The sequence below is a fragment of the Cebus imitator genome, unplaced genomic scaffold (assembly GCF_001604975.1).
Source record: "Cebus imitator isolate Cc_AM_T3 unplaced genomic scaffold, Cebus_imitator-1.0 Scaffold388, whole genome shotgun sequence".
In the NCBI taxonomy this organism is placed as follows: Eukaryota; Metazoa; Chordata; class Mammalia; order Primates; family Cebidae; genus Cebus; species Cebus imitator.
The window spans coordinates 690,782-711,740 of record NW_016107703.1 but is presented as its reverse complement, the minus strand read 5'-3'; the positions used below and the strand labels follow the sequence as shown (position 1 = coordinate 711,740).

Here is a 20,959-nt window from a genome sequence, read left to right as displayed (position 1 = left end):
GATTTTGGAACATCTGCAGATAGAGAATGAGATATCCTGGGGATGAGAACCAAAGCTAAATACAAAATTCATTTGTGTTTCATACATACCTTGTACACACTGTCTGAAAGTAACTTTATAAAATACTTGAAATAATTTCATGCATAAAACAAACTTTTAACCGTGCCTGGACTGCAACCTGCCACACGAGGTCGGGTGTGGAAGTTTCCGCTTGTGACTTCATGGCGCTCCAAGGGTGTTGGATTGCGGGGCACTCGGGATTTCAGACTTCCAGATACTCAATCAGTACTTGGATTCCTAATTTACATGTCAGAAATGCCTGCTATTTCTTGGGTTGACATTTCTTTCTGCAAATGTCTGAAATTCCTAAGTTAAATTCTCTATCATCCACATGCTACTAAGCTATTATGAAATTTCATATTTGAAGTTGGTCAGCTGCAAAAACAAGAATATTGCTTGTTTCAACTCAGGATGACAGGTTATTACCTAAAGGACACACAATAGCTAGTATAATGCCTTCAAACTTAAAGAAAAGTATGTATCCGTGGGTAAAGAAAAGCAGTTAAACCAGAAACTTCCATAAAAACATGTCTAGTGGAACTGAGCTGATTGCCAGAGTGTGGGAGAAAAAGGGCCAGCAAAAAAATGGTTAATGCTAGCCTTCTGAGGAGGAGGCCTCCCAGAACCCAGCCGGAGAGGAGCAGGCGGAGGGGCCTATAAAGCCTGGTGCCAAGGGGCGAGACTCACTGGCTCAGAGGAGGACTCGCCTGCCAGCAGGGAAACTTCCCTCCAGCTCCCAGGGCAGGTCTCGTCCTCTCTCCAGCCCTGCTCAGGCATTTGGCAGGTTCAGGTCCGGCAGAAGCACAGCTCCTGCAGCTCCAAGCACACCTCCAGCCTGATGGGACCAACCGAGGAGGCTCCCAAGAGCACAGGAGTGGCTGCAACCCAGGTAGGACTCAGCCTCAGGCTCCAGGTTCTGGGGCCTGCTGGTGCCGCCCCACTGACTAGGGGCGCAGGGGGTGGTGCCACCCAGGCCACTGTCCTGTTATGGGATCAGCTGGACGCAGACGTGCACTGACACCTCACCCTCTGGTGGCAGCTGCACCCCACTTCCCAAACTCAAGGCACAGACCCCTCTCCCAGTGAGCTCCCGTGCTCTCAGCAGGGGGCTTTGCCTGGATGGCCACAGCAGGGGGCTTTGCCCGCCTGGCCTCTCTGAACAGGTGCTGAAAGCAGGGCCCAGGATTCCATCACATTCTATCCTAGCAAGAACGTGTCTCACTCAGGAAAGTGAGGGTGCCCGCTCTGCCCTGCACCGTGGTGCTCCGTCACCCTCACTAACCCTGCAGTCCTGGAAGGGCCACACATCTCTTTACAGATGCAGACTTAATACGGCTGCCTCCAGCGTTATGTTTCTATGATAAGCAGAGGAAATCTGAAGTGAAGTCTAGGACTGTTAGTAACTCCATGGCCACCTCGGGGTCAGCGGGGAGCTGCACACTTGGCTCCTCTCACCCAGGACCACATGAGACACTAGGACATATCAGAGAGACACGAGGTACCGTGTCTTCTCAGTGTCCGCCAAGGACCAAAAGACTCAACTTACATGGGAAAGAAATGAATGGCCCATTTATTTTTCCCTCGGAGTTCATTTAACAAAGTTAGGGAAGAAAAGAAACATATGTTAAGGGCTCTGTCCACCTTTGAAATGCCTGCCACGCTGCAGTCTAATACTTTCCAAAATTTCTACATGTAAAGAGCAAACCAAGCCCTCTGTGCCGTTTTTAAGAAATTAAATACAGAGGCTAAATACAGAGGCTTTCAACCTTCCTGACAGAGCCTGAGAACAGAAGCGTTTATGCTGCTCAATGCTATTACCTACTAAAGATGAATCAGGAGTGCAAAATAACCAATAAAATCAAATCTATCAGCCACAGCTAAGTGAAGGTTATTGGATACTTTTTTTTTAAATTGCATTTTAGGTTTTGGGGTACATGTGAAGAACATGCAAGATTGTTGCATAGGTACACACGTGACAGTGTGATTTGCTGCCTCCATCCCTATCACCTGTATCTGGCGGTTATTGAATACTTTTAAAATAACTGACACCAAGGCAGGGATTCATCTTGTCTTCCCCTACCCTTCTCTTTTGAGACGGGGATCTCACTCCAGTTGCTTAGGCTAGAGTGCTGTGGTGCAATCTTGGCTCACTGCAGCCTCAACCTGCTGGGCTCAGGCAATCCTGCCACCTCAGCCTCCTGAGTAGCTGAGGCTACAGGCATGCACCACTGTGCCCAGCTACTCTGTATTTTTTAAGTAGAGACAGGGTCTCACCATGTTGCCCAGGCTGGTCTCAATCTCAAACACTTGGACTTGAGCAATCTTCCCATCTCATCCTCCTAAAGTGCTGGAATTACAGGCAAGCCTTTTTTTTTTTTTTTAAAGGTATTTTCAGGCAATAGGTCAATAAATCTCTAGTCTGGTTTTGCGGCACTTCAAAACAATAACTCCTGGCTGGGTGTGGTGGCTCACACCTGTAATCCCAGCACTGTGGGAGGCCGGGGCGGGCCAATCATTTGAGGTCAGCAGTTCGAGACCAACCCGGCCAACATGGCAAAACCTATCTCTACTAAAAACATAAAAAATTAGCCAGGTGCAGTGGCTCACACCTGTAATCCCAGCACTATGGGAGGCCAAGGTGCACAGATCACTAGAGGTCAGGAGCTCGAGACTGGCCTGGCCAACATGGTGAAACTCCATCTCTACTAAAAATATAAAAAATTAGCCAGGCGTGGTGGTGCACACCTGTAATCCCAGCTACTCGGGAGGCTGAGGCAGAAGAATCACTCTAATCTGTGAGGTGGAAGTTGCAGTGAGCCGAGATTGTGCCACTGTACTCCAGCCTGGGCGACAGTGAGACTCCATCTCAAAAAAAAAAAAAAAAAAAAAAAAAAAAAAAAAAAAAAAAAAAAAAAAAAAAAAAAAAAAAAAAAAAAAAAAAAAAAATCAAAACAATAACTCCTAATGATTTCGAAGGGTAAAATGAAAACTCCCAAAGGAAAAACAACTCAAACCCATTTTGAGGTGTTGGCTTCCTCCAGGGCACCAGCACCACCTGGGCCGGGTAATTCTTTGCTGGGCTCGGGCACCTGTCCTGTGCACCGTAGGGAGCTGAGTGGCTGCCCTGGCCCCACCAGCTTGCCCCTAGTTGCAACAGCCCCCATATCCCCAGAGACCACCAGTGTCCGCAGGCTGAGAACACCCAGGGGCCCGAAGCATAGAGAACTTCCAAGAACACAGTGAGACAGGGGGAGTGAAGGGATCCTCCCCACCACAGCAGAGCCAGGGCACCGCCGCAGAGACAGCCCACTCCTCTCCCTGAAGAAGCAGAGCTTGGGAGGAGGGAGTCTCTCCCTAGAGTTTCTTCCTAGGTTACAAACAGCGCTGCAAAATATATTAGGTTTTACAATAATTTGTTAAAACGCGGAATAAAACTTAAATATTATTTCCCAAAACAATGACCCCTTTCATTCTGTTACGGAAATAAGTTTCATCTCTGGCATATAAACATAGAACTAGCATGAGCAAACCGCTGAATTTCTGTGATCTATTTTATTTTAAGAGAAGATTCTGCTCCAATTTCCAGCTTTCCAGACCCACTCTCTTTCAAGAACACTGGGCTTTTCCTTCCGACCTTACTTCTTGCTCCATCAGCTGCTGAAATGCATTTTCCCCTCTCCTCACAAATGCTATTTTCCTGGGGCTGCTGTGCCCACACACCTGTTGCTTCCTGGGCCTGCTCTGTGGCTATAAAGGGAAAGAACACCCCTGCCTGTGGGGGTGACTCACGTCCAGCCTCCAGCTGCAGCTGAGCGGCCATGGGACCTGCAGGAAAAAAGGCCACATACTTCCCACAGGTGACTCTTCCACCCCAGCTCAACCACAGCTACCTCCTGAGCTCATAAAGCTGAAGTTCTGGCCCTCCCTGGGCTCCTGACATACTCAGACTCCATGGACACCCGGCCAGGGGCGCAGGACTTTGTCCCAAAGCTGGGGCCACTCAATGAGACTTAGTTCTCTCCTGTTGCTTCTCCAGGTACCCAGAAAGTGAGGAGCTCCACGCAGGACTGCACACGTCGGCCAACACCCGCAGGGATGCCCACTGGATGAGCACGAGAGGGCCCTTGCCTCCATGGGCGTGCCATGCCAGCGGGCAGAGCATCTGTTTTTCCCACCCTCTGCAATTAACAAACCCAACCCAAACTGCCACAGGTGTTCCTCGTGGGGAGTTTCCTGTCCTACAAATGCTGGGCTCATTTCGAGGAGAGTCACGTTTCTTTCTAAAGATGGATTCATTGTTTGAAACAGATCTCTGGGAGCCTTCCGGCAAATCTTGAAAGCCGCACGGCGCAGAGACATGGATGTTACTTCCCAAGCCCAGGGCATGGGCCTGGAGATGTACCCAGGCACCGCACAGCCAGCAGCCCCCAACAGCACCTCCCCCGAGCTCAACCTGTCCCACCTGCTCCTGGGCACCTCCCTGACAAATGGGACAGGCGAGCTCTCGGAGCACCAGCAGTATGTGATCGGCCTCTTCCTCTCGTGCCTCTACACCATCTTCCTCTTCCCCATCGGCTTTGTGGGCAACATCCTGATCCTAGTGGTGAACATCAGCTTCCGCGAGAAGATGACCATCCCCGACCTGTACTTCATCAACCTGGCAGTGGCGGACCTCATCCTGGTGGCCGACTCCCTGATCGAGGTCTTCAACCTGCACGAGCAGTACTATGACATCGCCGTCCTGTGCACCTTCATGTCGCTCTTCCTGCAGGTCAACATGTACAGCAGCGTCTTCTTCCTCACCTGGATGAGCTTCGACCGCTACCTCGCCCTGGCCAGGGCCATGCGCTGCAGCCTGTTCCGTACCAAGCACCACGCGCGACTAAGCTGCGGCCTCATCTGGATGGTGTCCGTGTCAGCCACGCTGGTGCCTTTCACCGCCGTGCACCTGCAGCACACTGATGAGGCCTGCTTTTGTTTCGCGGATGTCCGGGAGGTGCAGTGGCTGGAGGTCACACTGGGCTTCATTGTGCCCTTCGCTATCATCGGTCTCTGCTACTCCCTCATCGTCCGGGTGCTGGTCAGGGCACACCGGCACCGTGGGCTGCGGCCGCGGCGGCAGAAGGCGCTCCGCATGATCCTGGCGGTGGTGCTGGTCTTCTTCGTCTGCTGGCTGCCAGAGAATGTCTTCATCAGCGTGCACCTCCTGCAGCGGACGCAGCCTGGGGCCGCTCCCTGCAAGCAGTCTTTCCGCCATGCCCACCCGCTCACCGGCCACATCGTCAACCTGGCAGCGTTCTCCAACAGCTGCCTCAACCCCCTCATCTACAGCTTTCTAGGGGAAACCTTCAGGGACAAGCTGAGGCTGTACATTGAGCAGAAAACAAACTTGCCGGCCCTGAACCGCTTCTGCCACGCCGCCCTGAAGGCCGTCATTCCAGATAGCACCGAGCAGTCGGATGTGAGGTTCAGCAGTGCCGTGTAGCCAGCCTCGGCCGCAGGGGAGCCGCGGGGTGTGACTCTCAGGAGCTGCACGCACCTGGGTGGACAGAAGGCATTGCCACGTCCTGTCTCTATACTGTGGCCAGATGTGGCTACCGGCTCCTTGGGGCCTTGAGAGGGTCATGGTCAGATGTGGCTACTGGCTCCTTGGGACCTTGTGAGGGTCACACTTGCCTGGTCCCCCTGAGGGTGCTGAGGCAACCTCAAGACAGGTCCTTCTTGATTTTGCAGTGCTCACATAGAATTGCTACAGTCAAAAAACGCTCGCCCTGCAGGGTCCAAAGGCCAGCAGTGACTAGTCTGTTGCCCAGCTCCTCCCCACACAACCTGCCTGCCGCCACAGGAAGTGGTTCTGACGCCTTTGACCATGAAAGCCACACAGAGAGGCTGCTGTGGATGAAGTAACTTAGTGACACGGTGACCCTAAAGCAAATCTACCACTGTAGGAGAGCTGACGCTGGAGATACAAGGCACTGGCGGGGCTGAGCTACATGCCACTGTGTGCCCTCTGCACCTGCAGTCCGGAATGCACGAGGTGCGAGCTACCACTGAGCTAAGGAGAAAAAGGAAAACACACTGCTCTGGTGCACACCTGAGCATCCTCCATTTTCCAGGACAGCAGCAATGGCGCTGCGTGGCCTCGCCACACCCACGAGGAACACCGGGAGTTCGGCCCGTAGCAGCAGGAAGGCCTCTCTGCCAAGTGCCCGCTGCACCCTCCATCTTCCAGGACAGCAGCAACAGCACTGCGCGGCCTCGCCAGGCCTGCAAGAAGCACCGGGTGCTCGGCCCATGGCAGCAGGAAGGCCCCTCTGCCGAGTGCCCGCCGCCTGCTCCAAGGCATTCAGCTGCTGCTTATTTACATCATCATGGCAACCACACTCACGTGGACAGACACTGTGCGAGCGGCCGTGCGGGTTAAAGGGGTGCCAGGACAATGAAATACTCCAGGCAAGTGTGGCTGACAAATTTGCTTTTGCAGAAATAACAGTGGGGACAACTGCAGTGATGATGTAAAAACCTTCCCATAAAATGTAAGAAAAGCTGATGAGGCTGGGGATGCTAGGCCTTTGTCAATAAAACAGTCATGTGTGGATTCTTCCAGAGGCTCTGTCTTGGGGGTCTGCCAAGTGGGGTGGGCATGGGGCTCTCGGGAGCCCCTGTACCACAATCCCTCCCTGGTCACGGAAAACACAGCCCTCCCGTGCTGCCCTGAAAATTCTCACAAGGCAAGCCTCTAGGTCTGGCCGACCGGACCTAACCTAGCATTTCTAGGCTGTGCAAAAAGCCGTGTCCTGACACTTCTGCTGTTATGCTTGGGCACCATGACGAGCCTCATATGAATGCAGGAGACAGGGCTCAGCCTTTCTTAAGTCTCAGCAGCCTGTGCGACATAAGCTGCCTTTCTAGAAGGCTCTGGGCTGCATGCGAGGCCAAAGTGCTCTGTGGTTCCCAGGCGCTTCAGAAGCGGCCAGTTGGGAAGGTTCCTGCTCCTCCTCCCACCACTGGGGCCTGATCCCAGCACTGCTCCCCTCCCTCCTGCCTCACTCACCTGGCAGCAGGTGGTCCCTGATGTTACCAAGGTGTGCCTGAACCAGCGCCTGCTGCTCAGTCTGCACAGAAACCCGTGCAGGGAGCAGGAAGAAACCTCACGACTGGTCCTCCCAACAGAGGGCCGGGATATGTGGGTGAGGAATCGAACGTCTGCGCTCTACCCCTTCACTTCACGTGTTTGCGGTTCTATTCCGCTTAAAGCCATGATACTGTTTTTTATTTGTGATGACATAAAGTTTGATTTGCAAATACACTGAAAGGAAAAGGCAAGCCAATTTAAAGAAAACATCCGCAAAGGGAGCAGGTGGTTCACAGATACGGCACACCCAAAGCCTAAACGCAGCCACACAGCGAGCCCCCAGCTCTCTCTCCTCCTGTCTGTGGGACATGATGCAGCCACACAATAAGTCCAGGAAACTCTCTCTCCTCCCGTCTGTGGGACATAAGGCAGGGGAAACTCACTCTCTCCTGTCTGTGGGACATGAGGGAACCACACAGTGAGCCCAGGAAACCCTCTCTCCCCTCCCCTCTGTGGGACATGAGAATTTGGGTCTCTCAGCCGGGAAGAGCCTGTATTCTCCATGACCTCAGCACCGTGGTGCCAGGATCCTCTCAGGAAGAGGGCGCTCGGTGCAGACCGTGGCCTGCAGGCATAGCATCTGCCCACTTCCATCAGGGTTGCCTTCCCCACAAACACCCCGCAGGGAAGCCTGGGAACAGGGCAGCTCCCATACACCAGTAGGTCTCAAGAAAGTGGAGACTCCTGTGGCGTGGCCAAGCCAGAAGCCAGGCTCACGCGTGGCACAGTCCTGCAGAACACTGTGGGTGTCTTCAGCCACAACTCAGGCCCGGAGCTTCCTTCCCTCTGCCCCCCAAGAGGCTGCCCTGCATCACCCCAACTAAAAGGACACAGACACCACCCTGACAGCCATGCTCCAGAGCTCCTTGAGGCCTCAGGGGTGGGACTTGCCCTCCTCCCAGCGATGTCCTCACTGCAATACCCAGGACAGCCAGGCATCAGCCCCCAGGAACCCCCCACGCCAGGGCGCTGTCTTTATAAGACGCGTGATGCACATAAGTCCACCTTTTGACCTCAGTGTTGTTGATTGGGAAAGACCATCCAAGTCCCAGAAAGCAGGCGGGATGGTCACTCTGCCACCAGGCTCTCCCCACACAGCATGAACAGGGCAAGGGCAGACGCTTTACAACATGCAGAGACTAGAGACCCAGAGTTTCTGACTTCCAGCTCTCACGGACGGCTGTGTGGAGACCAACACGGAGCATGGTCTGGTCCCTGCTCATCACAGCAGCCCCACAGGGTGAGCATGTCCACGCCATGCCAATGAGGTGCCAGAAGGTCGGTCACTGCTCGAAACCTTAAATGGTGGGTAACACAGCCAGGAATTCAGCTACACTCTCCTGGCCCAGAGCCCACGGTCCTGCCCCGTCTGTAGCACTCAGCAACCTCTGGCGCCTAACTGGCAAAAGCACGCCATGCAGACATCATATGGAGCAGGAGCCACAGGCATCAAGGGGTCACCCAAGGTCACCAGCCCATCCTCCTCTAAAGCCCGCTATTCGGGAAGTGCAGGGACGGTGGGGAAGGTTTCACTAAGGAGATCTGGATGGCAATGCATCTGAACAGAGCCCCAGGGGCAGGACTCCACTCATTTCTCCACGTCAACACACCACGGGGGACAGCACGGGCTGTGTGGTGTCCTTCCCTCCCTGCCGCAGACACGGCTTCCATCAGGGCCCTGCTCCATCTCTGGGACAGAACAAACCTGCTCCTTCCCGTCCATGGCAGACACTGCTGTGAGTGCGTGGAAGCGACAGGCTGCCTCTCTACGCCACTCGCCTCCACTGGGGTTCTTCCGAGGACTTGCCCCGAGGCTTAGGGCAGACTGAGCTGACTCACTGTCATCTAGCCACCGGAAGCAGACTCTCGACTGCGAAGCTGGTGGCAGCACTGCTCTGAGGCTAGTCACAGGAGCGACAGGCACCCAGCAGCCACGTCACGGGGCTGCAGTAAGGGCAGGTGCAAGGTTGAGTGAGAGGCCCCCACACGGTAGAGCTAGCCTGGGAGCTGGGGCCCTGGAGTCCCTGACCCTGAGATCCCAGAGCTGGGAGCTGTGGGACAGGGACCAGCAGGCCGGGCAGGGACTCTGTGGGTGCTGCCGGACCAGTCACACACACCCTTCTCAAGTGCTTGTCTGGGAGCCAGGGCAAATGTAATTATTTTTGGCAGGCGCACAGTAAGATAAAATCAAGGCGTCTTAACTGCTCTGTTGTTTCCTGGTAACCCAACTCTCCTATACATAAGTGCTTTTTAAATCCCATAAAGAGCTCCAAAGTATGTAACTGCAAGCATGGGAAAAACCCCTGTGTTGGTGGTGAACATGACTTCATCGCTCTTTGTGCTTAATAATTAACTCTTGACCTCATGGGAGTGCACGGCCTACCCGCCCTTCCCAGGCCCCGCACTGCCCGCTGAGTGAGAAACGGCAGCAGTGGGGTCACTAACGCTCGTGTGCCCACTCACCTGCAGTCTTGGGGGGTGGGTGGGGCAGAGAACTACAAATAAACCTCCTTAGGAGGGTGTTTCTGCAGTGGTATGGGAAGCCATTCTGAGGCCATCCTAGACATCCATTAACTGGGCATAGGAGGAAATGCGTGGAGCCTCCTGAAGCTGGGGCTCTCCCGGCAGAGGACGGAGACAGGGCAGGCAAGGGGAGCCGGTGGGAACAGTCGGGGCTGAGGGCAAGGCTTAACCCAGACATCTAAAGTAAGCAGCACACAGACTATGCAAGTACACGCACATGTCTGTGTGTGTATATCTCCAGCGTGCTTGTGAACAAGTGTCTACGGTGTGCATGTGTTTGAACACACACAGACACACACTCTCACCTGTTCCAAGTTCCATTGCTGTGGCCCACCTGCACCTGGCCTGGCCCCAAACACCGCCATCCTCCAGAAGAGCCCAGGGCTCCGGGAGAAATAGCTGATTTGGGCGGGGCAGGGAGAGACAAGTTGAGCCTGGGACACATGGTTCTGACGGAGTCAAGAAAGGCTCTAACATGTCGGGCGACACCTGAAGGACACAGGAGACAGCGAGCAGGGCTCCCCTCACCAAAGCTGCGACAATGTGAGCAGTAAGATGAGTAAGAAGAGACAATCGTGATAGACCATGAAAATCAGGAGTCCACAAGTCCACTCCAAAAATAAACAGACCTAAATGTCATTTAAATAAAATGAACCAATGCATGAATGGGAAGATTCTCACTTCTAACAATGTGATCACTGGTAAAGGAGTTGGAAAAGCATCACTCTGCAGTTTTTGGAGGCAGACTGTGCAGGTAAGAGTTATAAACGGAAGGCGAATCTCAGGGGGCGGTGAGACACAGGGACTGCAGAGTCCCCCTGTCCCCTACAGTTGGCTCATCAGTGTTTGGGGAAAGGTCACCACATAGCAGACACAGGACAGCCCCTTGCTGGATGATCACATGGGCAGCGCCAACAAGGAGGCCAGTCCAGATGTAACACCCTAAGAAGGGAGCATATCATGCTGTAATCTAGGAATACACAGCCTGAGTTTAATCAGAGGGAATGTCAGATAAACAGAAAATGAGGACAGGGAGCCAGGATGCAAAAAAAACGTGTATGCTGAGCCAGGCGCAGTGGCTCACGGGCGGATCATGAGGTCAGGAGATCGAGACTGTCCTGGCCAACATGGAGAAACCCTGTATCTACTAAAACACAAAAAATTAGCAGGGCATGGTGGTATGTGCCTGTAGTCCCAGCTACTCAGGAGGCTGAGGCAAGGTAATTGCTTGAACCTGGGAGGCGGAGGTTGCAGTGAACTGAGATCACACCACTGCACTCCAGCCTGGCAACAGAGCGAGACTGTCTCAAAAAAAAATGCATGTTATGAGACAAAGGCAGAGCAATCGTCCCACATTCAGAAAGAGAAAAGAGCTACAGCAATTTGATGCAATACGGACCCTAGATGTGATACTGTACCAGAAGAAAATGTTGTGAAGGATTTTATGGGCTCAATTGACAAGAGTGGAAAACCCTGGGAGATAAAAGTGCCGCATCAACATCCAACTTCCTGAGACTGGCCACTGTGCTGTGCTTATGTGGAAGAAGCTTCTTAGAAGCACACATTGGAGCACATAGAGGGAAGTGGCAGAACTGCGCAAATGACCCCCAAGAGGCTCTGTTGGGGGGCACACAGCAGGTGGGGTGGGCGCACAGCAAACGCACAGGACAAATGTTATCCACTGCACACCCATGGATCAACTCCAAAGAACTGGAAACATGCGTCCAAGCAAGCATTTGTTTGTGAATGTCCACAGCAGCACTGTCCACAAGAGCCAACAGGTGGAAACAGCCCAGATGCCCATCAGCTGATAAATGCATAAACAACGTCAGTCTATCTGACAGTGGAATATGACTCTGCCATGAAAAGGAACGAAGCACTGACCACGCTAAGCACTATGGACATGGAAATGCAATGCTCAGTGAGATAAACCAGACACAAGCGCAAGGTCCACCATGTGCACCCGCCAACATGAAACATGTGCTTCAGCACCCTTGGCCTGGAAATGGGATGCTTGGTGAGATAAAGCAGGCGCAAGCGCAATGTCCACTGTGTGTCCGCCGACGTGAAACATGCACTTCAGCACCCAGGACCTAGAAACGCAATGCTCGGTGAGATAAAGCAGACACAGTGCAACGTCCACCGTGTATGTCTGCAGATGTGAAACAGGCAGGGCAGACAGGTCCACATGACAGAAAACCAGGAAGTGGCTGTCAGGGCTAAGGCAAGGGAAGGACAGGCAGCCACTGCTCACAGGCATGGGGTTTCCTTGATGGTCTAGAATTAAATTAGATTGTGGCGATAGCTGCACAAGTCTGTGACTGAAAACCACTGAAGTGCACATAGAAGAGTGAATTTCTGCTATGTCAATTACATCTCACTAGAGCTGCTGTGGAGGCCACAGCAGCCACTCCAGCACCGGGTCGTGTTCCCGCAGCCGGCCTTCCTTTCTTGGAGCCACACTCGTCCTTGAATTCCAATTCTGTCCCTCTGAAGCACACGCCGCCATCGAACAGTGCTGGCTAATGGCTGCCCCGTACTGGACACCAGCCCGCCACTCCACACGCACTTTGCTAGCAGCCACAAAACATTTTCTAAGAGTGGAAGGGTTTCGGCCATCTGGAATCCTAGACACCATCCTCTAACATTTATTGTACAGCTTCTAATTAAACTTTTCTCTTCTCATTCACTGCCTGGTAACTCAAGCTTTATTTTCTTCTCCACAATGGGAAACTATTTATCTGGGGTGTCTTTGGATATGCTTTTAAATTAAAAATGGAGGAAAAGAACGTTAGTAAAAATTAAAGCTGAATGACTGAGTCATTCTGGGCTCCCTCATAAAGTGGAGACGTTGGCCCCCCACAGCACTCAGTTGCCAGGGCCAGGGACCTGCTCAGACCGCCCGGGCACTGCCGTCTGACCTGCACAGACACAGCCACGTGAGGACACAAGCTGTTGTCTCAATTGCTGTGTGCTGTTCGCAGACACTTTTCATGTGGCAGTTTGCTCAGCACTCCAGAAGACAAGGCTATCTCATTCAGGCCATGGTGTGGCAGACACATCTGACAGCAGTAACTCGGCTGCAGCAAACCCTGAGTGATGTGGGCACAGACACAGCTGGGCGAGGGTTCAAACCCTGAGTGATGTGGGCACAGACACAGCGGGGCGTGGGTTCAAACCCTGAGTGACGTGGGCACAGACACAGCTGGGCGTGGGTTCAGACCCTGAGTGACGTGGGCACAGAAGCACCTGAGCGTGGGTTTGGAGTTCTGAGCTACGGAAGCTGGGGGCGGACAACTGGATAATCCACTCCCTATCCAAGAGGAACATCTGAGCTCCTCACCCCGTTCTGTGCACTGCCAGCCAAATGGGATGGAGAGCCTGCGTTTTGGGTGAAATGAAGGCTGCCAGGTGGAGGATGCTAAGTGGAAATGCTGTACACACCACATGCCTTTTGCAAGCAGGTAGTTCTCCCGTCCAGCAGGCTGCCACTGCAGCCTCCTCCATATAAGCCCCCAGTGGAACCCCATGTCTCGTTTGCTGGCACCAGGCCTCTTCTTAGACCACCTGAAGCTGCTGCTAGCCCACTGGGGCCAACAGAGTCTGGGTGCAGCCGTTCGGACTGCGCTCACTCTTCATGTGTGGCTGGTGACCAATTGTCTGGGACAGAGTGAACACCAGAGGCAGGCAAAGCTGCAAGTGTGGGTGCAGGCCACGCGCAGGCCACGCAGATCGGGGCAGGTCTGAGCTCCAAGGTGCCCGGCCCATCTCTGCGGCAGGAGATTCTGTCTGAGCCTGGGGAGGAAAAGCCTCCACCTGGCTAAGTACCGTTGGCTGGGGAACCTGGGCTGTGCACCCTTCAGAAGCCATGAAGGCTTTGCTCCAGACATGACCAGCCCCTGCCTTCCTGGCTTTCTGGCAGGTGGGGAGTTGGCTGACCACGCTCTACCAGAAACAAAGTGGGGTCTGGGGGTCGTCTATGAAATGCCCCCAGCCGGAGCCCCTCCCTGTCCCCTGTGCCTCTAGCCTCCTGGGCTCCACAGGGGGTTCTTGTGGTAAAAGACCCTTTCTGAGCACTTTACCCAGCTCGCCTACAGGCACAGACTATACCCCGGAAGGACAGCTGCGCCCACGATACATCAGCGAGTCCTCCGGGAAGGGTTGTGGGGCAGAGACTGGCAGTCCCACCCACGCAAGCACAGAGCCCGCACAGGGGACGGGCCGTGCAGCCAGCCCCTGCTCCTGGCCTAGGCAGGGTCTGCAAAGGCCCTTCCACCCAGGCACAGCCCGTGAGGGCAGCTCATAGTCCACTCAGAAGAACACAGCCTGTTTCAGGGACACAGGCCCTGGCAGCCCTCAGGCCGACACGTGCGCGATGAGGGCAGACATGTACCTTTCACACAATCCCACGGACTCTGCTCGCACACGCTCAGGTGGTGTTGCTGGGAAATGTCACCTGCTGTGGTGGCTCTATCTGATTTCTGCCATTGTCCGGTGGGTGGAGGATGGAGCCTGGGAACAAGGGTGTAAAAGCCAAAGGAACACAGAACAAAAGGCCCCAGAAGCTGGTGTGCTGCTAGGCCCAGGTACTGGGCGGAATCCATCTGAAACTTATCTCCAGAAGTCAGCTACTGGGAGTCCTGGAAGGGGCCCAGCCACTCTGAGCAGTGTGTAAGGTGTAGGATTAGGGGCTGGCTCTGTAGAAGGCAAGCATCTGCCGATGGAGCCTCTAAGGGCACACAACTCAGCTAAAGGGGTCCTTATACAAAGCCCCTTCCTTCCTGCCCTCGATCCTCCCCCCCTGTTCCTGGACAACTTCTAGAGCTCTCTGCCTTCAGCCTCTGGTCTGATTCTCGCTGGGATCGGCCTTCGCGCAGCTGCCCGGGTTACTTGCAGGGCGGACTGTCCAGCATCCACCATTGAGTCCCTGCACAGGGCCCTGCCCACTCTGCATGGCCATGGCAGCCTGAACTCCCAGCCTCAGTTTCCACGCAGCCCGCAGCTCTCTGTGACGAGGGGCTGGCCGCAGGCTCAGGGAGATGTCAGCCACCCCAGACAGTCACAAGCAAGAAGGATGTGGGCCTCATGGGCACAGCACGAACCCCTGCTTGGCTTGCCTGGCCTCCAGAAAGCGAGGCAGCACTCCTGAATCTCGGCTGGCCGGGGCCACCCTTACCCTGCTCTCTGGTTCAAGAGGCAGTGGCCAAGCTGGCCAAGCCAGGAACAAGCTGCAGCACCCTGGCAGTCTGTGAAATACAGAAGGCTCTTGGCCACAGACGTGGTCACAGCACAGAAGGCTCTTGGCCACAGATGTAGTCACAGCAGAGCCCTCTTCCCACGGGCTGGGCAGCGTGTCCCCAGCCACAGACCTGGCTTTGAGGCACGTGCACCACCCACGTTAACCATCGAGCACTACATGCAACAGCATGGTGCCAAGTGCAGCCAAAAAGGAAAAACACAAGAAAAGGCACAATACGACTCCATCCAAAGTCCACCCACATGTAAAACCAACCATGTTACTCAGAGCCGTTGACCTGGCACACAGCGCTAGAGAAAAGTGGGGAGCTGGGCCCAGCAGGAGCAGCAGCTCCCTTCCTTCTCCATGGGTGCAGTCCCGCTAAGGTGCAGTCAGATCTTGATGTGCGTCTGTTACAGTAAGTAAGAAGGGGAGGGGAGAAGAAGGGAAAAATCAGCATCTGCAGCCACAATCAGGTTCTTCCACTGAACCACAACCGTGATGCTCACAGCTCCAGGCCACGCTGGAGCTCAACACCAAGTCACTGTCACCCCCACACAAAACGGTCTTGCTTCTTTCGTAAAACCAAAGGGGTGTTTGAAACCATGCCTCACCTTCCATTCACCTGTTTGTAAAACCTTTTTTTTTTTTTCAGAGCAGGAGTGGGCGTTTATTAAAAAGCTTTAGGAAAGAAAGGAAGGTGCACTCAGAAGAGACCCCAGTGGGTGACCGGGAGAATGGGCAACCCGGAGAACAGGCAACACACTGAATCACGATCCTGCGCCCCTTTCCTGGTATTCTTCCCTGAGGGTGGACCCCCGAAGGCACAGTACCCGCCTGACCCTTGAGAAGTGAGCATGCGCAGTGGGTTGGGAGGTTGCACACGGCTAAGAAAGTAGGCATGGCATCAGTGACATCAGACACAGAGTTGGGGGCTTCAGTAAGAAAAAGGACAGCAGCTCTTCCTCACTGCAAAAGAGAGTCAGGAGGAAAAGAACGCATCCCCTCAGCAGCTTGAGCAGGAACATGGTGCAGGGAGGTGGACACACCAGGGAGTGGGGAGAGACAGATACCCAGCTTCTGCCTAGACCCCAACTCCTGTCCCTATGACACCGAACCCACCCATGCCTGAGAGGGGAGAGACATCCTGCTTCCGCCTAGACCCAATTCCCGTCTCCATGACTCGGAACCCACCCATGCCTGAGAACAGCATCTCTTCGGCCTGCAGGCCGGGGCCTGGCGGGGCTCTCCTGGGCTCTCTGCATGGTGTTCTGATCTCGTGTCTGACTGCACCAGCAAGCAGAGCTCAGGATGCAGCCCCCAGCTTGTGAGAGCTCATTCCCCCACAAACACCTAAAGCATCCCGGGCTTCCTGCTCCCCCTAGGCTCCAGAAGTGCACAATTTTGCTTAAGAACTCTCAAGTGTCATCTGCCAGTAACAAATACAAGCAAACTGTGAAGAAAGTGATGTATCTGGAGGAGAGACCCGCCTGTTGGAGATGAATCGTCCTTTCTCTTTCCAGGCAGAGGCAGTGAGTGCCTGAGCCTGCAGGTGAAAGCAGGCCCTTGTGGGCTGGCTCCGTGGACTCTCAAGCTCAGGGTGCGCTGCAGCCTCACCCTGCTTGGCAAACACCTGCACATTGCTCAGGCCAGTGCCTGTGGCCTGGGCGCCACGGGACTGTGGCATGAGAGATGGCTCCCCTGATTGTCTTCTTGAGTGAAGTTCCACTGCCCTTTTAAAGGTACAGTTCCCTGAGATGGTGCCAGCTGTCGGGGGGCGGGGGTCTGGTATTCAGATCGTAGGAGAGGGTCTGGTGTTCAGATTGCCTGTCTGGAGAAGCTGGCAGTGGGGGAGCTGTGGGTGGGTTTGTTTTGAGGAAGACAACTCATGAGACAGACAAAACACGCCACATGTTTGAGATGACTTCTTACAAAATACATACTACGAGGAAACCATTTCTACGCATGGGAATCTCTGTAACCCCATCCCTGGTAAACGGACAGCCCTCTTTAGAAGCTGGCAACAGCACCCCGAGAGCAAACCAGGACAGGAGCCGCCAGCACTTCTCTGCGCCTCTCCTTAACCAGCCAGCCTGCACCTCCAACACGACTACACTGCCTGCCTCGGGGACCCACACAGCAGGTTACAATCCGGGCCCGCCAAGACAGGCAGAGCACAGAGGCACGTGTGTGGAGGGCGCTGAGGGCAGGGCACCCTGCGAGGCAGGAAGCTCCATGGGAGGAACCCCCAGCCCCGCGTGGGCTCATGCACACACAGGCGCGTGAACACACACACACACGCACCCCATGTGACACCCACGCATCCATCTTGCCTGACTTGGGACCTCCTCCCTGGTAGCCCCGCCTAGGAGGCAAAGGTGCGACAAGTTCACACACAAACAGAGGTGAATGCTGCAGGCCACAGGGAAAGGTGCTTACATGGCTATGGCTACCCAAACAAATTATCATCCCCCAAAACTCCCACCTCAAGCCTACAGAAGGGCTCTCTGTTACCGTCATTCAAAATAAGCTCTCCACCTCAGAGGCAACATGCCAGTAGATGACACAGTAAATCAGTCATCAAGACAAGAAAAATACCCACGCCTGATTCTGTGGTAACAGACAAGTATCCATGTTGGGCAAGGATAAAAGCTTCATTCTCTGGGCTGATGATTTTCAGGTAGCAGCATCACAGCGGAAGCAGCTATTGGAGAATAACCCTGATGTGGGAAGGCACAGTCATTAAATTTCTTTAAAGAAAACCCCACCTATCAGGTGCTATGAATACAACATTCATTAGAATGACCTTACACCCCACAAAACACGCAGTTATCTTGGCATAACTGCACCTGAGAAGCCTGTCACCACACGAATTATCCGTTATTTGTCTTTTCATTTCCCGAGTTCAACTGTATGACGAGACATTTGCTGATGTCACTGTTGACAAAGCCAGACTTCCTGCTACAAAGCCCGACTTCAAAAATTCAGACCACACTTTCATTTATGACTGATTTAAAACAAACAGCAGTGACAGTCCTTGCCCTGCACAGGAGAGCACTGTGCTCTGTCTCCTGTGCACTCTCTCACAGCACCTGCCTGGTCCCGGGACAGGTTCCTATGTACTGTATCATGGCATCTGCCTGGCCCCCGAGATGGGTCTGCTGTTGTACCCACTTTGTGGTGAAACACAGGTGTGTAGAGGGCGCCGAGCCCAGAACTAGCATGGCGGTGCGCTCCGAAGGACCAGGCAGTGTGGACAGCACCCGATGGGGCACTGGGGGAGAACAGGAAGGGTGGAAGGAGCCCCTAAATGGCCCACAACAGAGCTGCCCTGCCCCAGGCCACTGCCCTCTGCAGGGAGTAAGCTCCCACCACACTCAAGGCTCTGTGCTTTGGGATCCTGGTGCCACCCGAGCACCAGCCCCACACTGGCACCCACCAGGCTCTGCCATGGCACCCACAGGTTTCAGCTCCATCTGGTTACCATCTCACACTGCCAGGCGGGATCAGACTGCCTGCGTGGAGGTGGCAGCTGTGCTGAGTCCTCAACCATGGGTAGGCCACAGAGGCCCTGGAGAGGGCCAACCCCATGTGTCAGCACCACAGCCAGGGGTGCAACACTGGGTTTTATTTACCAACCTTTAAAAGCATCATCCGCCATGCATGCAGTGGCCCGGGAGGCCGAGGCAGGAGAGTTGCTGAGGCCAGGAATTCGAGACTGCAATGATAATGCCTATGAACAGTGACTGCACTCCAGCCTGGGAAACACAGTGAGATCCCACCTGTAATGTGTTAATGTCACCTGTGAGCAATAAATGAAAGCTCAGACACCTGAAAAGCCAGTGGCTCCAAGGTGCTTGCACACCCTGATGCCTGCATGTCGCTACTGTGGTGCCGGGTAAATTGAAGCAGGGCCCTCCTTCAGGTCAGCGCAAGGGTGCTCCCGAGGGACCTGAGCAGCTTACGTGAAAAGGCCACCCCGTGCCACTCAGAATTACCAGGAGCGCAGCAAGTTTAAACTAGACACTGTTTATGCGCCTGACAGCAGGAGACGTGAGCTGGGTGCCTGGGAAAACCATCTTCAAAGCAACAACTGTTTTCCCAGCTGTGAATGCTCTGTCCTGGGAAATCTACTCATACTGCTACAAAAATAATTTTGAAAAGACTGTACAAACATGCAGCCTCATCTGTCCATTCTGGTACTTTAGACCCAAAAGTGAAGAACTTTTTGGAGTACACTGTCTGCTTAGCCAGTGACTAATATTCTTTATAAACATTAGTGAACGTTATAATGAAATAAACTTCCTTGAATAAATGAGATGTTATTCAGAGGCTTCCTGTGAACAGTCAGGAAGTGGAGATAATCACAGCTGAAGGGAGGCACAGACAGGAAGCCTGCACTTCTGCACTCTCTATTTTCTTAATATGTATTGTAATTTTATCAAAGAAAAACAGCTGTAATGAAGGAAGAGGCTTTACAATCCTGGATAGATGGCCGGGGCAGGAGCATGGACAAGCTACAAGCTCTTGGCACCTCTGGAATAAAATCTCACTTCAGCCGAAAATACCAAATGTACACCGTGACCAGCAATTTCAATATGGTGGCCAAGTGACATGCCCCTTCCAATGCCAAGAAGACAGCAGCCATGGAAACAGCTTCAGTCAGGAGACCAGGGTGCCGGCCTGGTTCTGTCACTGGCCATGGGAACAGACTTCTCAAGCACGAGGGCGACTCCCCAGCCTCTGGCCTCTAAGAGCAGGTGCCTGAGAATGACCAGGGGCTGCCTCACTGGGTGGCCTATGGTTCAGTCTCAAAAGCAACAAAGGAATCGATGATCTGTGGGACGCTGATCGTTACTCACTCCACAAATTACTGTGGCAATGCCACTTGCGAAACCAGGAGGCCAGCTCGTGCTTTTAAAAACACTCAGAAAAACATTACAAGCATGTGAAAGTTTACCAAACATTTCCCTTTCTCAATATTTCCATGTTTTCTGTATTTTTCACAATGGGTGTGCTTTAACAAGGGGAGGAAAAGGCTTTGTTTTTAAAAATTGAGAATGATATTAAAAGACCATGTATAAATCGAGTGTATGCTGAGTGTTCAGCTGTGTCAGAAAGATGTGTGCAAATCACAGGAACAGAGAGGAGCACATGGAGGGGAGAGGTGAGAGGTAAAAGCAGAGGGGTTGCTTGCTAAACCTTTTCTTGTATTACTTCGATGCTGTTTATTTAGTAGAAAAATGGGAAATGCAGTGTTTCCATGGCACACACTGTGCGGACGCTGCAGAAGCAGCTTCTCCTCGATGCTCACTACTCCCGCCCTCGATCTCGCATGCTGCCCAGCCGAGCACCGAGGCTGTTGGGCTCTGCCAGCAATGCGGACTCTTCACGTGGGGAAATCAGCCCCACCCTGCCCAACAGAGACAGCCGCTTGGTCCCTGCATAGACTCAAGGGTGTGTCTGGGCATTAGAGGGGCATCCAGACTCAGCCAGAGCGAAGTCCCAGAGATGAATCCATCCAGTGCTTCTGAGAACCCCTGTGTTCTGGGCGCCGAGTGGGAGAGAGGACAGAGCCGAGCGTGACCAGGACAGCAGGGCAGGGAGAAGATACAGGAGGGAATCGACGTGGGGAGGGGCAGGCTGCATTCCCCACTGGAGGCCCACACCTCTGGAGGAAGCAGAGGAGGGCCGCGTCCCACACTGGAGACCCGCACCCCGGGAGGAAGCAGAGGAGAGCCGCGTCCCACACTGGAGCCCCGCATCCCAGGAGGAAGCAGAGGAGGGCCGCGTCCCACACTGGAGCCCCGCACCTCTGGAGGAAACAGAGGAGGGCCGCGTCCCACACTGGAGCCCCGCACCCCAGGAGGAAGCAGAGGAGGGCCGCGTCCCACACTGAAGCCCCGCACCCCAGGAGGAAACAGAGAAGGACTGTGTCCCCCACTGGTGCCCCGCACCCTGGGAGGAAGCAGAGGAGGACTATGTCCCCCACTGGAGCCCCGCAC

General features: G+C 53.9%; 2 protein-coding genes across 5 annotated transcripts in view; one reads left to right on the top strand and one right to left on the bottom strand.

The window, feature by feature from the left end:
- The window catches only part of CUNH7orf50 (chromosome unknown C7orf50 homolog), a 129,427-nt gene that overhangs the window by 73,745 nt on the left and 34,723 nt on the right, over nucleotides 1-20,959 (bottom strand). The gene's annotated exons all lie outside the window — the stretch shown is intronic.
- On the top strand, nucleotides 725-6,663 carry GPER1 (G protein-coupled estrogen receptor 1). Of its 2 annotated transcripts, none has more exons than XM_017508239.2 (2): nucleotides 725-949; nucleotides 4,097-6,663. In XM_017508239.2, exon 2 carries the CDS (start codon nucleotides 4,418-4,420, stop codon nucleotides 5,543-5,545), a length of 1,128 nt encoding a protein of 375 aa, XP_017363728.1. In that variant the 5' UTR covers nucleotides 725-949; nucleotides 4,097-4,417; the 3' UTR covers nucleotides 5,546-6,663. The 2 variants fall into 2 exon arrangements, with proteins under 2 accessions (XP_017363728.1, XP_017363727.1); XM_017508238.2 differs by having other exon boundaries at nucleotides 3,647-6,663.

Coding starts and splice junctions, on each gene's coding strand:
- GPER1 (XM_017508239.2), top strand. CDS start 4,418: ATGGATGTTACTTCCCAAGCCCAGGGCATGGGCCTGGAGATGTACCCA.